The sequence below is a fragment of the Scyliorhinus torazame genome, chromosome 2, assembly GCF_047496885.1.
Source record: "Scyliorhinus torazame isolate Kashiwa2021f chromosome 2, sScyTor2.1, whole genome shotgun sequence".
Taxonomy (NCBI): Eukaryota; Metazoa; Chordata; class Chondrichthyes; order Carcharhiniformes; family Scyliorhinidae; genus Scyliorhinus; species Scyliorhinus torazame.
In genome coordinates, this window is record NC_092708.1 from 358598268 (window position 1) to 358613758 (window position 15491).

At 44.6% G+C, this 15491-nt stretch overlaps 1 protein-coding gene across 1 annotated transcript in view; it reads left to right on the forward strand.

Moving 5' to 3' along the window:
- The first annotated feature begins 1704 nt into the window (after positions 1-1704).
- Positions 1705-15491, forward strand: part of rhoj (ras homolog family member J) — a 72167-nt gene continuing 58380 nt past the window's right edge. The window contains exon 1 of the mRNA XM_072492114.1: positions 1705-2277. Coding sequence (XP_072348215.1) covers positions 2097-2277 — 181 coding nt within the window. The 5' untranslated portion in view covers positions 1705-2096. The remainder of the gene's footprint in view (positions 2278-15491) is intronic.

Genomic DNA, 15491 nt, shown 5'->3' on the forward strand with positions numbered 1-15491 from the left:
AGCTCTCTGCGAATTTAAGCTAATTTGAAATGACAAAAACTATCCCATCTCCAAGGATGGCTGTCTGGAAGGCGGGGTGAGCGATTTCCCCCTCCTTCCACAACACGGTTCAGCACATATTTCCTTGGGGAAAATTGTTTAAACATAGAAACTTACAAATTTCTCACAGGATTACACAGGGTGGATTCAGAAAGAATGTTCCTGATGGTGGGAGAGTCCAGAACTAGGGGTCATAGTTTGAGGATGAGGGGTAAATGTTTTAGGACTGAGTGGAGGAGAAATGTCTTCACTCAGAAGAGAGTGGTGAATCTGTGGAATTCCCTGCCGCAGAAAGTAGTTGAGGCCAAAACGGTGTGTAATTTCAAGAAGTATTTAGATATAGCTCTTGGGGCTAAAGGGATGGGGAGAGGGGGGGGGGGGGGGGGTGGGATCAGGGTATTGAGTTGGATGATCAGCCATGATCATAATGAATGGCGGAGCAGGCTCGAAGGGCCGAATGGCCTCCTGCTGCTTCTTCTATAGCCAAGGCCAACCACGTTCGCACCTAAACCGGTTTCTTGGGTCTAGATTTAAACAACATATCGGATTCCAAGTAAACGATTGGAATATTTGAATTCGCTACAATTTCCCATGGTTAAAATAAAATATTGTCTAACTTCCTGTTTCCTTTAGAAGTTTTGTTTTTGGGGGCAGATGTGGGGACGGGGGTTGGTGGCGGTGGCATCAGTTACCTACAGGAGGAGGGAATCATCCTTTAAGGTCTCTGTATTTTGTGCCTGTATGTTCTACACTTAAGATAAATATTTACACTCCAGAGAAAGTTCCATTACCACTGAATACAGTATCACAGGAAACAGCAGTCCGGAAAACATACACATTTTCAATGGCAGAGCCGCGGAGTTTTTCTTTGAGTTACGAACAGAATCATCGACAATAAAGAGAGCTAACTCGAATGACCTGTGCATGATTTCTGGGAGAGAGGTGGCAATGGATCTTCAGCAGGAAGGCAAACAAAAAAACATTTTAAAGGTTCACCCATAAGCAAATCATATGCGACTCTTGAGACAATTCACCATGATTTGTCTTTTAAAAAATCGAAAACGGCAGTTTAAAACGCTCTATGTTACAACTCTAGTTTTAGATTGCATTCTGTTTTCGAAACACTAACTTTCGAAGCATTTGACTCGAGAGACTTATTTCGGAGTTCAAATAAGTTTGTTTCGACTCCAATACATGTTGGTCCCCTTCAACGAGGGTACCAAAATATACAAGTGTGTCGAAAAGTGCAACGCGCCACTCTCAACGTTCATGTACAATGTCCAAACTCGTCCTTTTACATTGGAGACAAGATGACTGAGAAAGAAGTTCACAAGTCAGAGTTTTCTTTTCCCCTAACACAATATTTGGGTCTTTGGAGGTCAGTTGTGGTCATAATATAACCTCCGCATAAATCACTTGAAGTGACATGCGGACCAGTTGCCAATAATACCAACACGAGATTGTCATGCTTTTTCGTCTTCCAATTCATAAATATTGACCTATTTATTGGACCTGATCAGATTCTGCAATTTATTGTCAGCCACGCTCATAAATCTCGTGGGGATCCCAATGACAAAAGTGCTGTTGCTTCAACAATCTCGCCTAACAGCAAGGACATTATCTGCTCACTCCCATGCCGTGCACATGAACTATCAGATTACACCCAGAGTCGATTTGAAATGGAGCCTGCATTCCAGCACCCCGTCGAATAAAAGTGCAGGTTTACGACGCTCGGAAAGGTTAAAGATAATTTCGTTCAAAAGAAAAGAGGGAGACGGGGTTGGATACTGATTTTTTTTTTTACACAAAAAGCTCACACACATTGGAAGGAAACAGACGCTGATGGGATTTAAAGTAAAGATCCTGGCGCAGTTCCGTCACACACATACAGAGCTTCCATTGTATTAGCTGCCGCTTTGCACATCTCCTAATTTGGATTTACCGGGAAACTCATTTCCTGAGGCAGGAGAGGGAGCGCGCGAGGCTGGGGGAGTGGGGCAGGGAGCGACCGGCAGAGAGAGGCCGCTCCAGATGGCGAGGGGCCGGCGCTGAGGACGATGCCGGGGGTTGCGAAGGAGCAGCAGCGACCGCGGCCGCCACCCCGCCAGCAGCAGCGGGACATGCTGAAGTGTGTGGTGGTGGGCGACGGGGCGGTGGGGAAGACCTGTCTGCTCATGAGTTACGCTAACGACGCCTTTCCTGAGGAGTATGTGCCGACCGTCTTCGACCACTATGCAGGTGAGAGAGGCCTCGGGCTGCAGGCTGACCTCCAGGCGGGTTAACCCTCCCCCTATCTGTGTTACCTGTCTAGGCCGAGATTTGTCCCCCCCCCCCCCCCCCCCCAGAATAAAGCCCAGCACAGGGGGAGGGGAGTTTCTCATGGGCACGGTGGGTCAGCCCAGCTCCAGTGTGGCCGTTGAGACTTTGCATGACCTGGGTGGCAGCTTTTGCTGTAAATAAAGTGATCTCAGACTGAAAGAATCCGAGGATGCAATAAAGCGAAGCTGCAGTTTCCGCAGCGAGAGGGAGAGAGAAAAAAAGTCCTGAAACTTGCTCATGTGGCTCGATTAATTGCATAACCCCATTGAGTGAATCGAATCGTTCACTCATTCTCTCTCTTTCCCCCCCCCACCCACGTTTCAACCCGGGGAACTTGCGAGATGGCAAAGTGATCACACTGTACACATGAGGTGTGGGAATGCCCATGAACAAGTTGAACAGTGTGTGGACCCTTTCCCATGCATCTAGTCGTGATTATATAGGATTTACTGATGTGCTGTTTTAACTGAACTTGTCTGATGGGTTGAGCTGAACTAATGCCTTCCAAACACTATCAATTGATTCTGAACCAAAATTTCATTTACATTAATCCCCACTGTCTTCACTCCCCCCCCCCCCCCCCCCCTTAATATGTCTTCCAGCTGCTTGTTTATCATGACCTTGGAATCCACTGCTCTTAATACAATATGCATTTTTGTTGCTAAATAGTTCATTTTCTATGTCATTTATGTTACTTAATTTGAAGCACTCGATAACTCAAATTTGTTTAGAAGAAACTTCAAATTATTCAGAGTGGACTTGGCTATATTATCTAACATCGATTTTCCAGTTAAGCACTACCTGTCTGCTTTTTGACCTATTAACCTCCTTAGTGATAAAGTGAGAGTTGCCAGGGTGCGTGTTTACTGCCATTCCATCCTCCACATTTGCTTTGTCCACTTGTTTCCCTGTTCTGATCAAGGATTATATTCAAAATGTTAACCCATCGTCACATTGCACATGCTGACAGACCTACTGGACATTTCTAGCACCCCCTTCTAAATTATAATTTTTAAGTTTTTGAACAAAACGAGAGAACACTAACCAGAAAACTCTGTTATAGAAGTTAATGTAACTAGCGTAATTTCTGTGACATTTTTCCTCTGAATATTTTTACTCCATAATGTAATTAATAATTGTGAAATTTAGCATCTGCCACAAATAAAGGGTAAATCTTAATGAGATGGATACTTGGACGATAACCTTTGCTCAGTGGTAGCATTTTAACCTCTGAGTCAGAGGTCTTGGGTTTAAGTGCCATTGCAAAGATTTAAGCACATTATCTAGGCTCACACTTCAGCACAGGAATGAAGGAGGGTTGCACAAGGGAGGAGTGCACCGTCTGTGATGCCAGCATTCAAATGAGAAGTTAAACCAAATGTGGTCTGCTTCTTAAATGAGCATGAAAGATCTCATGGAATTATTTGAAGAGTTGTGGAGTTTTCCCAATGCCCTATGCCAACATTTATCCACCAACCAAACTCACTCTCTCACTGCTATTGAGGACCAAAGAACGGTTAAAGCATAGAAGGGAGACAATTTAGCCATTTGAGTCTGTGTGGGCTCTCTGAAAGGACAATCCAGCCACATCACCACCTTTTCCCCAGATCCCTGAAAGTTTTATCTCCAAGTACTTGTCTAATAAAAGCCTTGATTGAATCTGTCTCCACCATGCTTTCAGACAGTGCATTCCAAGTCATGACCATTTGCCGTGTAAAAAGTGTTTTCCCTCATGTCGCCTTTGATTCTCTTGCCTCAGCTCTGTGCACTCTGGCTCAAGACCCTTCCACCCTTCTCTTTACCTGTTCTGCCTAGACACCCCACACCTCACTATTTGGTATCCCTCTGTCAAATCTCCTTCAACCTTCTCTGCTTGAAGGGGAGCAACCCCAGTGGAGCACCTGCTGTGCAGAAATTGGGTTATCATGTTTCTCTACATTTCAAAAGTACTTCATTGACGATGCAATGATTTGAGACAGCCCAAGGCCATGATGTGTATAGGTTCCTACTTTGTTGCTGACCGGGCAAACGTTGCTGGACTAGTTCTGGTGGCCCTATCTGGCACATTTCAGTGCAGGATACGGCCCCAAGGCTATTTTCATCAAAATCTACCTGTAGTAGTTTGGAGATTTTAAATCTAGGAACACTAGTAATTTACTTTATGCTACCTTGCCGTAGATTTCTGAGTTAATAATGCTACCTTAAATTACTTTTTAATTCAATGTTTGTGTCTTTTTCCAAACTATTTCCTCTAAAGTATTGGTGGAGTATAGTAACAAGTTTGATTTGATTTATTTATTGTCACATGTACTGAAGTACAGTGAAAAGTACTTTTCTGCGGCCGAGGGAACGTACACAGTACGTACATAGTAGACAAAAGAATAATCAACAGAGAACATTGACAAACAGTGATTGGTTACAGTGCAGAACAAGGGGCCAAACAAAGCAAATACATGAGCAAGAGCAGCATAGGGCGTCGTGAATAGTGTTCTTACAGGGAACAGATCAGCCTGAGGGGGAGTCATTGAGGAGTCTTGTAGCTGTGGGGAAGAAGCTGTTCCTATGTCTGGATGTGCGGGTCTTCAGACTTCAGTACCTTCTGCCTGATGGAAGGGTCTGGAAGAAGGCAATGCCTGAGTGGGAAGGGTCTCTGATAATACTGTCTGCCTTCCTGAGGCAGAGGGAGGTGTATACAGAATCAATGTGGGATGATTGCGTGATGCGTTGGGCTGAGTTCACCACACTCTGCAGTATCTTGAACCGAGCAGTTGCCATACCAGGCTGTGATGCAGCCGGATAGGATGCTCTCTATCGCACATCTGTAGAAGTTTGTGAGAGTCGATGCAGACATGCCAAATTTCTTTAGCTTCCATAGGAAGTAGAGACGTTGTTGGGCCTGCTTGACTGTTGCATCAACGTGAGTGGACCAGGACAGACTGTTGGTGATGGTGACCCCCAGGAACTTAGAGCTATCGACCATCTCCACTTCAGAGTCATTGATGCAGACAGGAATGTGTGTCGTGCTACGCTTCCTGAAGTCGATGATCAGTTCCCTGGTCTTTCCAACATTTAGAGAGAGATTGTTTTCGGTACACCATGCAACCAAGACATTTACCTCCCTCCCGTAGTCTTATCCGTTGTTGTTTGAGATATGCCCACCACAGTCGTATCATCCGCAAACTTATAGATTGAGCTGGAGTTCAATCTTACCACGCAGTCGTGTGTGTATAGGGAGTACAGTCGAGGGCTGAGCACACACCTTGCGGGGCTCCGGTATTGAGGACTATTGTGGAGGAGGTGCTGTAACACTTTGGTTGAGCCAGGGTTTCCGATTGTGGAATACCCATAATTGTCTTCTTTGGTACACAGTCCTCAACACACTTACTGATGAAGTCTGTGACGATGGTTGCATACTTGTCCAGGTTAGCTGCCACGGCCTTGAATATGGACCAGTCCACAGTCGCCAAGCAGTCGCGGAGGACGTCCTCGGACCAGCACTGCACAGTTTTTTTGACTGGCTCAGCACGCTTGAGTTGCTATTTGTAAGCCATGTTGCAATATCCCTGTTGCTCTCTGTGCCACATCCAAATGGCCGTTCTTCAATTATGAGTCTTGAGAGTGTGTCAGTCAGTGTATTTGACTGTGGAGGAGGACATCAGCCAAGCTTAACATCCGCAAGCATCGACTTGCTATGGTGCTTTCCAGATCGTAATCAGGAGCAGGAGTTCTGCATGGTGCACCCTTCCTGACTGGGGGCTACTTCAACCATTTGCGATGCCCCTCCTGTTGTACCCGTTTTAACCTGTATTTTCACATATTTGGGGCTGTCAGAAGAAATGTAACTTAGAGCTGTAGGTGCTACTCATTCTGCTGTTCCTTGATTAGTCAGCAACATTTGGCAGGCTAAGGTTGTGCCGGCAGCCTCCTACCATTGGCAGCTGCATCTAGTTGTGTCCCTGAAACTTTGCAAGGCTCACTCCAAATTATGGCATTGCTGACAGATGTGAAAGATAGGCCTAGGGCCCAAACCCATGGTTAAATGTCTGTGAAGTCGGCAACCGTGTGAGCTTTTAAACATTTAAAAACTGGAAGTCAAAGTTTAGTTTAACATTGTCCCTTGTGCATGTGTCTAATTTGAGGAAAAGAAACAAAAGATCCAGGATGTGCTGATCGAGGGTTGGGTTCACTGCAAAACACAATAAGCTTTTGTCCTTGAAATGACATCAGATTTAATTGGGTGGGGCAACTTTTGGTGTTGCCGTTTTTGGTTTAACCTTGTATTATTAACATTTAGTTTTGTTTTTAACTGTACAAGTGAACTGTAGATCTTTAATTGAAAAATGGCTGGATTTTAAAAAATTAAGAGATCTAGGTGGACATGACTTTGATTGTCTTAAGGTGGACCATATGTGTAGGATAATGCACAGTAGTGTATGATAGTACACAGCACACTATTCAGATCAGTAACGCATCTAGTATTTTATCTTTGTTTTATTCACCCTGCCCTGTGTTGCTACTTGGAACACACCACCGAACACATTATGATTTGATGGATATATCTTCTGTTACTTGCATTGGTGGGAGTGTTATATACCATATGGCAAGTTACACTTGTCTGCTGTGTGATTTGAATGGAATTGATCTGTGATTTATTAAACTGACTGGTTCCATGTGTTAAAGTCTTCTGTCTGTTAATGCAATTCTGTAAGGCTACTGGCCTTTGGTTTGTGGGTTTTCCTGTTGTATTTTAGGCTAGATATGTTTCATGCTAACACAACCATTAAATGCTCCAATTTCAACATACTCCTGTAGAGACTGTTGTAATAAATATGGTTAGTAAATAGAAGGGTATCCAACTTTCGACGCAGTATAAACATTGTATTCCGCAGATGTTGCATGTAAAATTAGTCAAGAGTAGCTGTTTTCTTATTTTAATTCCCTATGGAACGTACATATTAGATTTGCATTCCATTACAGTGAAGCATGCTGTTTATAGTATAATCTCAATTGGTTAAAATCCAACACCTATAATAAATCACTGCTTCAGTGAAAATGGAACATTACATTTACACAACCAACATACTATATATTCTTTTGGAAACTACTGTTTAAATGGTATGTTAATACCATGGTATTTTGACCTATTTTACAGTAACTCACTGTACAGCTATTATGAAAGTAGTATTGTTAAATGTCTTCAAAAATGAGTTAGCCAATCAATTACTCATTCTTCTATTTCTGGAAGTCAAAGTAATAATACCAGGACAAAGTAGCAGTTCAGACTCTCCTGTTGATATGCTGCAGCTAGTTTCTCACTACCATACAAATACACTAACCCCATTGTGGAGCTTCTCAAAACTGAGAGCAAAATCCCAAAACACTACTTCTGCACACAATATCATAGCACTGTTCTAATCAGGCTCTGCAATTTTCACCCAATGAGGAGCTGAACAAGGCAGTCTCGGATAGTCCAATGTTCAATCAATAGTCGGTGCAGATTTCGCTAATCCTAGCCAAGGCATTAGTACAACTACTACAATTGGCATCATTATCCTGGAGTTAGGGAAGAAAAAAAACACACAGGTAGGGTTCCTGTTCCTGGGATTGAATGTTTGAAAGTTGAGCAGGAAGACAATTAACTTTGTCCACAATGGTGCCTAGCGTAAAATAACCTAATGACATTCACTGTACAAACTCATAGGGAGCGAAAAAGGTATCTGAGGGTGATTGCCATCCATTGAACTGTTCAGCAGGAAGCTGTCACCGGTATTGGGAGAGGAAAGGGTGGGGACAACATTGTGTGCAAAAGATATACTGTAATATGAGCAGTGTATATCATGATACTTTATCTAATTTGTATGGTGTAGCTGAGTATGAGACAAGGCAAAAGGTTACTGCTGTGATATTTAATATTGTTTCCTCAACTTAAATGCTGACTTGACAAAATAGGTCTATGGACCAGATTCTATTTCACAGGATGTTCTTTTGCATGTGCTATTGTGACATTTTGCTGCGTTTGTTTCCTTATACTGGCATTCTATTGAGGACTTTATTAGCATATGTGGAAGAAAATTCTTGAGTACTTCAGATCAACATTAAAAACATTTGGCGTTTCAAAAAAAAAAGGTTTGTGCCAACTAATTATGTGAACTAAGATGTGGGAATCCTTCAGCCCCCAAAAAGAAAGTCATATCATTTTGATCAAGGCTTAGTTCAGTACATTCAGTCTTATTTCCAGTTGGTCAGCAATCAATAATGCTATGAGTTTATTGAATATGAAAAAGAGTAATGGAATCACGGCATCAGTTGCTGTAACTTGACATATGGCATAAGGATAACATTTAATTGGTCTCTAGCTGATTCACAATGACCATGATGTGTAATTACTGTCTGTGGTGAAGCATGCAACCAGAGAACAGGAAAATACTGCAACTCCATGTGAATAGATTAGCACAGATGTGCTACTCATCTCCGAATGCCTACTGCGGATAAAACAAAATATCTTTTGTGACCGCATCCAATTTCCTTTTCGGTCTTTTGTTATTGATCAGTTTAGCCAATGTGTTTCTTAAGATAAACTTGATGCATTTTGTTACTGGAATACAAACCAATTTTCAGAACTTAAGTATTCTTCAGCGGTCACTTGCTAATGAGTATGGTTGCCCACCTAAGAAACTCTGTATTACTGGACAGAAGCATGGGTGATGAGCCCGATCCAGGAGCCAGATCGCCGACCGCACACTTGGCAGGTGTTTCTGGGAGGTGGGGTCGGACCTTGGGATGCTAGATCATTGGTATTCCTTTCTCCGGCTCCTTTTCCAGGCCTGCTCTTGCCATTGGGTGACCTCAAAGAATTATGTCCCTTCAATCAGGAGGTTCCTCCAAGTACGTCTCCTCTGAACAAGGGTCTCCCAGGTGTTGATGTCTACTTTGCATTGCTTGAGGTACACATTCAGGGTGTAAACCCTGACATGTAGTATTAAACTGAGGATGATTGTAGACTGTGCGTTCATGTGTATTTTGTATGATCTGCACATGGGAAATGACGTATCAGTAGCACAGGAGTTAGCCCCGGTATGGCCATGCACTCAGCATGTAAGAGCTGCTAAATAACTCCGTAAGTAAACTGTTTAAGTTGTTGGTCTGTTGTCATCATTACCATACCACCCAGCAACTTTACATGGTGTCAGGAGTTGGCTGAGATGGCACTTCGCTACATCGACTGAAAACATCTTCAGCGATAACTGGAAGAAGTTTGAAAAAGAATGAAGCGTCGACGACTACACCAGTCTCTCTGATAAAGGAGATGGTGCAGGCATACACACTGTTACACCCAGCTACTGGTCAGAATGAGGTGGTCTGAAGTATCTCAATCTTTTTGTCTTCCATGGGGAGGAAGACCAAGAGGACCCTGCGGTACTGTTTTTAAAAAAAAAACCTCGAACAGGTATGCACGCCAGTAAAACTGCCATCATGGATGGACACGTTTTTAACACCACTAACCAGAACTTCAGTACATTCATATGCCTCGACTTTGAAAATTCTAGCAAGCAAGTGTGTGTTTGGCACTCTGATCGATGAACTTGTAAAACACCGCATAGTGTGTGCAACACACTGATGCTGTGCGCAAAGAGTTGCTCTGAAAAAAAAAATCCTCATGTTGAAATTTGCCATTAGTATCTGCGTGCTAAATAAGCAGCCCAAGCGGAGCACCAAGTAATTTATTAAGGAGAGAAACCAAATTTTTCTCGGTACAGAACACAACCTGCCCGAACTGCAGCGGCCAATATCCACAAAAACGAGTGCGCGCTTCGCACTTAATGAAGGTTGCAACAAGGTGGCAAATAGAATCACTTTGCCAAGTGTTGCAGGTCCAAGCCACAGCAACTCGCCACTGCCACTGGCCACATTGCCCCCGGCTACCCCTCCAAGCTTTGGAACACGAATAGAGCGAATAAACTGGAGGCAAATCAAAACAACCAGAGCAGATTGCCCCTCGGAACGTTGCACTGCGAAAGTGTTGACTTTATTATGGGGAAAGGTGAAATATTTACAATGTTAAACATTGCACACAGCATCGAAAAATTTAAAGTCAAAATCGACACCAAAGCCAATTGCAATATTTTGTTGAAGCCATTTCTGCGAGAAATCGCTCATTGTTCTGCACGAGATTCCACCGCCAAGGTAAATCTTGTTGCATAAGGTGGACAAACCATACTCATGGAAAGTGTAGCCACCCTCCATTACACGCAGGGCAAGTTCCAATCCCACCTAGTCGACCAAGGTGTAAACACACTACTGGGTCTCCAGGGACAGCATTACATTGGGAGTAATACACCTTGGGGAGAAGGCAGGAGAATGGGGATGCGAAAAATATTAGCCATGATTTAATGGCAGAGCAGACTCGATGGGCCGAGTGGCCTAATTCTGCTCCTTTGTCTTGTGGGCCGGATGTACGCACTCAGCAGCACCAAGCCCCAGAGATTTTGGAGTACAAAGACCTTTTGACTGTGATAGTATTGGGAAACTGCCAGTCATATATTGCATGAGTTTGGATGACTCAGTAATGCCTGTTGGTGCTGCAATAAGAATAGCCCTTGCTATGTAACAGAAAGTAGTCGAAGAATTGGATCGAATGACAAGACTGGGTGCCACAACCCTCCTAGATAAGGCCAACGACAATGGTAGCTGCGTTTAAAGAAAGATGGAACGGTCAAGGTCTGCATTGACCCAGTTCGCCTGAACAAAGCACTTCTGAGACCTTGCTACCCTGTACACTGATATGCAAATGCCTCTCGGCATGAGTGGCGCATTCTGTATCCGGAATGATAGACCAATAGCCTTCGCATCAACGGCCCTCGTGGACGCTGAAACGCACTGAAACTCACTATACCCAGATCGTGAAGGAGCTCCTTGCCTTAGTCTTCGCATGTTAGAAATGTCACAACTTCAGCTATGGCTACCCTGCCCACGTTGAAATTGATTATCAACTGCTCATCACTATCCTAAAAAAAGCCTCTCACACTGCATCACATTGCCTGTAGTGGATGATGTTCAAGCTACAACCTCCATGTCATTTACAAGCACAGTAAGGAGCTATGCTGCCGATGCCCTTGCCCATGAATAGCACCATTGTGATTAGAAAGAGACATTTCACTACACGTGGCATTCCTCAAGAGGCTGATGAGGAACAAAGCCGAACCGTTTGTCTCCAGGAGTTCAAGGACTTTGTACATATAATGGACTTTGAACACATTAGAAGCAGCCCTTTTAAAAAAAATAAATTTAGAGTACCCAATTCATTTTTTCCAATTGAGGGACAATTTAGCGTGGCCAATCCACCTACCCTGCACATCTTTGGGTTGTTGGGGGGGGCGCAAAGCCCATGCAAACACGGGGAGAATTTGCAAACTCCACACGGACAGTGACCCAGAGCCGGGATCGAACCTGGGACCTCGGCGCCGTGAGGCTGCAGGGCTAACCCACTGCGCCACCATGCTGTCCGAAGCAGCCCTTTTTACCCACAATCAAATTAATAATAATCTTTATTAGTGTCACAAGTAGGCTTAAATTAACACTGCAATGAAGTTACTGTGAAAATCCCCTAGTCGCTACACTCCGGCTCCTGCTCGAGTACACAGAGGGAGAATTCAGGATGTCAAATTCACCTAACGAGCACGTCTTTCGGGATTTGTGGGAGGAAACCAGAGCACTCAGAGGAAACCCATACAGACAAGGGGAGAATGTGTAAACTCCACACAGACAGTGACACAAGCTGGGAATCGAACCTGGGTCCCTGGTGCTGTGAAGCAACAGTGCTAACCACTGTGCTGCAGAGCCGCCCATGGTTTTTCAGTGTGCACAGTATACTCACCAAACCACCTCCTTGAAAAATGCCTTTTGTGACAAAACTGACTTCTATGCCGAACTACTCAAACTGCATAATATGCCAAGACAGCGCTTGACCTTGTCAGCACAGAGAATGTTTTCCAGATGAATTAGAATCATGGGCCGGGATTCTCCCCTACCCGGCGGGGCGGGGGCTCCCGGCGGGAGGGAGTGACGTGAACCACTCCGGCGTTGGGCCGCCCCGAAGGTGCAGATTTCTCCGCACCTTTAGGGGCCAAGCCCTCACCTTGAGGGGCTAGGCCTGCGTCGGAGTGGTTGGCGCACTGCCGGACTACGGGAAAGGCCTTTGGCGCCACGCCAGTCGGGGCCAAAGGGGGGGGGGGGGGTCATTTCCGTATCGGCCATCACGGAGGCTATGGCCGAGGCGGAAGGAAAAGCCTGCCCCTTGGCACAGGACCGCCCGCGGATCAGTGGGTCCCGATTAGGGGCACCCCCCGGGGCCAGGCCCGCCCGTGCCGCTAGTCCTGCCAGTATGGTAGGTGGTTTGAGTCACGCCGGCGGGACTGGCATGACAGCAGCGGGACTTCGGCCCATCGCGGGCCGGAGAATCGTCGGGGGGGAGCGCCCGCCGACTGGCCCGGCGCGATTCCCGCCCTCGCCTAATTTGTGGCGGCCGGCGGGGGCGGGATTCATGCCGCCCCCCCTGCAATTCTCCGACCTAGCGGGGGGTCGGAGATTCCTGCCCATGATCGCTGACACCAAGGCCGTTCTACAACCCAAAGTGGAAACAAATGTGAGTGGAGCCCCTATGGAATGGCATCAAAAAGGGAAAAGGTACAATGACTACAACGCCCGCAGACTTTATACTCCAGAACAAATCCGAATAGTCAGAATGCCGACCACACATGGCCATGACATATTGGCAGTGGTCCACAGGTATGCTGCCCAATCCAATCCAAATACCCCAGATGGGGCTTTCTGTGTCGGGGACTGGTGTCATTTGTTACAGATACCCACATCAGCATTACCAACTGTCACAGGGCTCGACACATCAAGTCCAGAATCTGCGCCCGTTGCACCGGAGATGGAAGCCCTGACGGACACCAATGCAACAAACCCTGCAGCCATTGTGAACACTCCAGGCACGCCCGAAGCCACCCACCCTGTGGACAACAACCCAAGTGCATCCCTTACTGTATATATGGGCTGGGCTTTTTTTCAGGTGGGGGGGGGGGGGGGGGAGGGTTGAAGAGACACATTGGGTCTTGTGCCAGGTTTGGCGGACCAAGTTTGCGCATTGAGTTAATGTCCTATTATCGCCATCCAACATTGTTACATGCGAGTACAGGTCACCCCAACTAAAATGGAGAAGATGTAGATGTATGTTTGTGTGTTAATGTGATGACCTGGAGGTTATGTGTCAATAGCGCAGTGTTTTTCCAGCATGGCCCCGCACTCCGCATGTAAGAGCTGTCAAAGAACACTACTAAGTAAACTGTTAAGTTGTTCGTCCTTTGTCATAATTTCCATACAACCCAGCAACTTTACAGCAATGATTTGATTTTTAAAAAAATTGTTTTGCGCAAAGTCTGCAGAATGCTGAAAATGCATGTAGAATACTTTTGGAATTGTCTGTTGTGCCTTCAGAAGGATATTAGTTGGAAGCATTATTGTCGCAATAGAGAATTATAATATTGTTTTCAGAAATTCAGAATTAATGTTAGTGCTTATTATCCACTGGCGACGTATTGCATTTTATTTAGGTGACATGAGACTATTTGGGCATTTTAATGGTGAGGTTTATTTTTATTTTCAAAGAGATGTTCAACTTGACCTTAACTTCCACTGGTGCGTAAATTTAAATTAACTTATTTGAACCAATTCACTCTTTCATGTGCTTTACATTCCACTGACTTTAGCATGCAGGCATCAGCACATTTTAATAATATTTAATGATATGGAATCTAATTTACCCAGACCCACGAGATTAGCCATTTTCAAAATTATGAATATTTTGTGCCAGAGTTTCAACTTTTGTTTACAGTAAATGTTTTAATTTAAAATCAAAAAGATAAATGGAATAATAATTGATGTTTAGTGACTAATTTCAGACCAGTGACACTTTAATAAAGGCTGTAGTGCGTTTTTCATTAAATGCCCATAGGAATGAATGATTTCCAATACTAGTTCATAGTCAAACATTATAAGAGCCAACAGCTACCATTTGCATTGAACCTTCCCGTATCTTTAATTTTGTCACAAATGTGAGGTTTTGCAGGATGGTTATGCTTTGACTGTCTCTTTTATTTATGATTCAATGGAGTAATGTGATCTGCTGTGAGATTTGCCGACAACAGGACTATGTGGCCTTGTTGCCATTGAGACACCGGGCCCAGGCCTTGTGCTATTGGAACGAGTGTGCCAGGTTTAACACCTGAAAACAAAGGCAGAAGCAGCTGTTCCTGATATTGCAGGCTTTCTGTCTCACAGACCTTACACAGGAGCCAAGAGAGGGAGAGAATGTGGTGGAGAAAGAGAGACAAGGAACAACAATTGTTGTGGTCTCCAGAGGGAGAAGGTTGTCTTTCAGGTCCGTTACCAAGCTGAATGCTGGAGAAAGCTTGTCCATTGTTCAAAGACCAGAAATGCGCAGCAATCGAAGGACACTGGAAGATTTGCTCTGGCGAGGCTGAAGAAGAAATCATCACTCAACGTTGGTTCATGCATTCCCAGGAGATGGAGGGAAAAGACATCTGACAGTTTTGACTTGGCAAAATATGAACTGAACCTATTGAAAACTGTGAATGACATTTGACCGTTTTCTGAAATGGCAATGGCCTGGATATTCACCATGGAAAATCTGATTGATGGTCCCAGAAATTGTAAGTCACACCCCAAAACGTGACATTTATCTTTTCTTGAACGGGCGAGAATGGGAGTGGTTTCTATTGTGTAATGCACAGTTTGCAGAGGCAACTAACCATTTAAATCGACAGCTGCCTCACTCAAGGCAGACTTTGGTGGCCCAGGAGTGTGAAATCCAAAGTAGGCAGAGTAGATCTGGTAAGAGAAGATCTGTACATTTCTTTGAAGAGGTCACGTACCCTTTTGGATCTGGTCTCGGTCACCTTTTGTGGAGTTAAGGTGCCTAGAGATAGGCATGAATGTGTGTAAAAAGTGCGTAACCTCATACCTGTCAAGCATATTGGAACTGTCAATGCAGCTGTCAACACTGTCATGAGGACGTGTCAAGAGGAACCTTTGGAACACACTTGTCAAAGGGA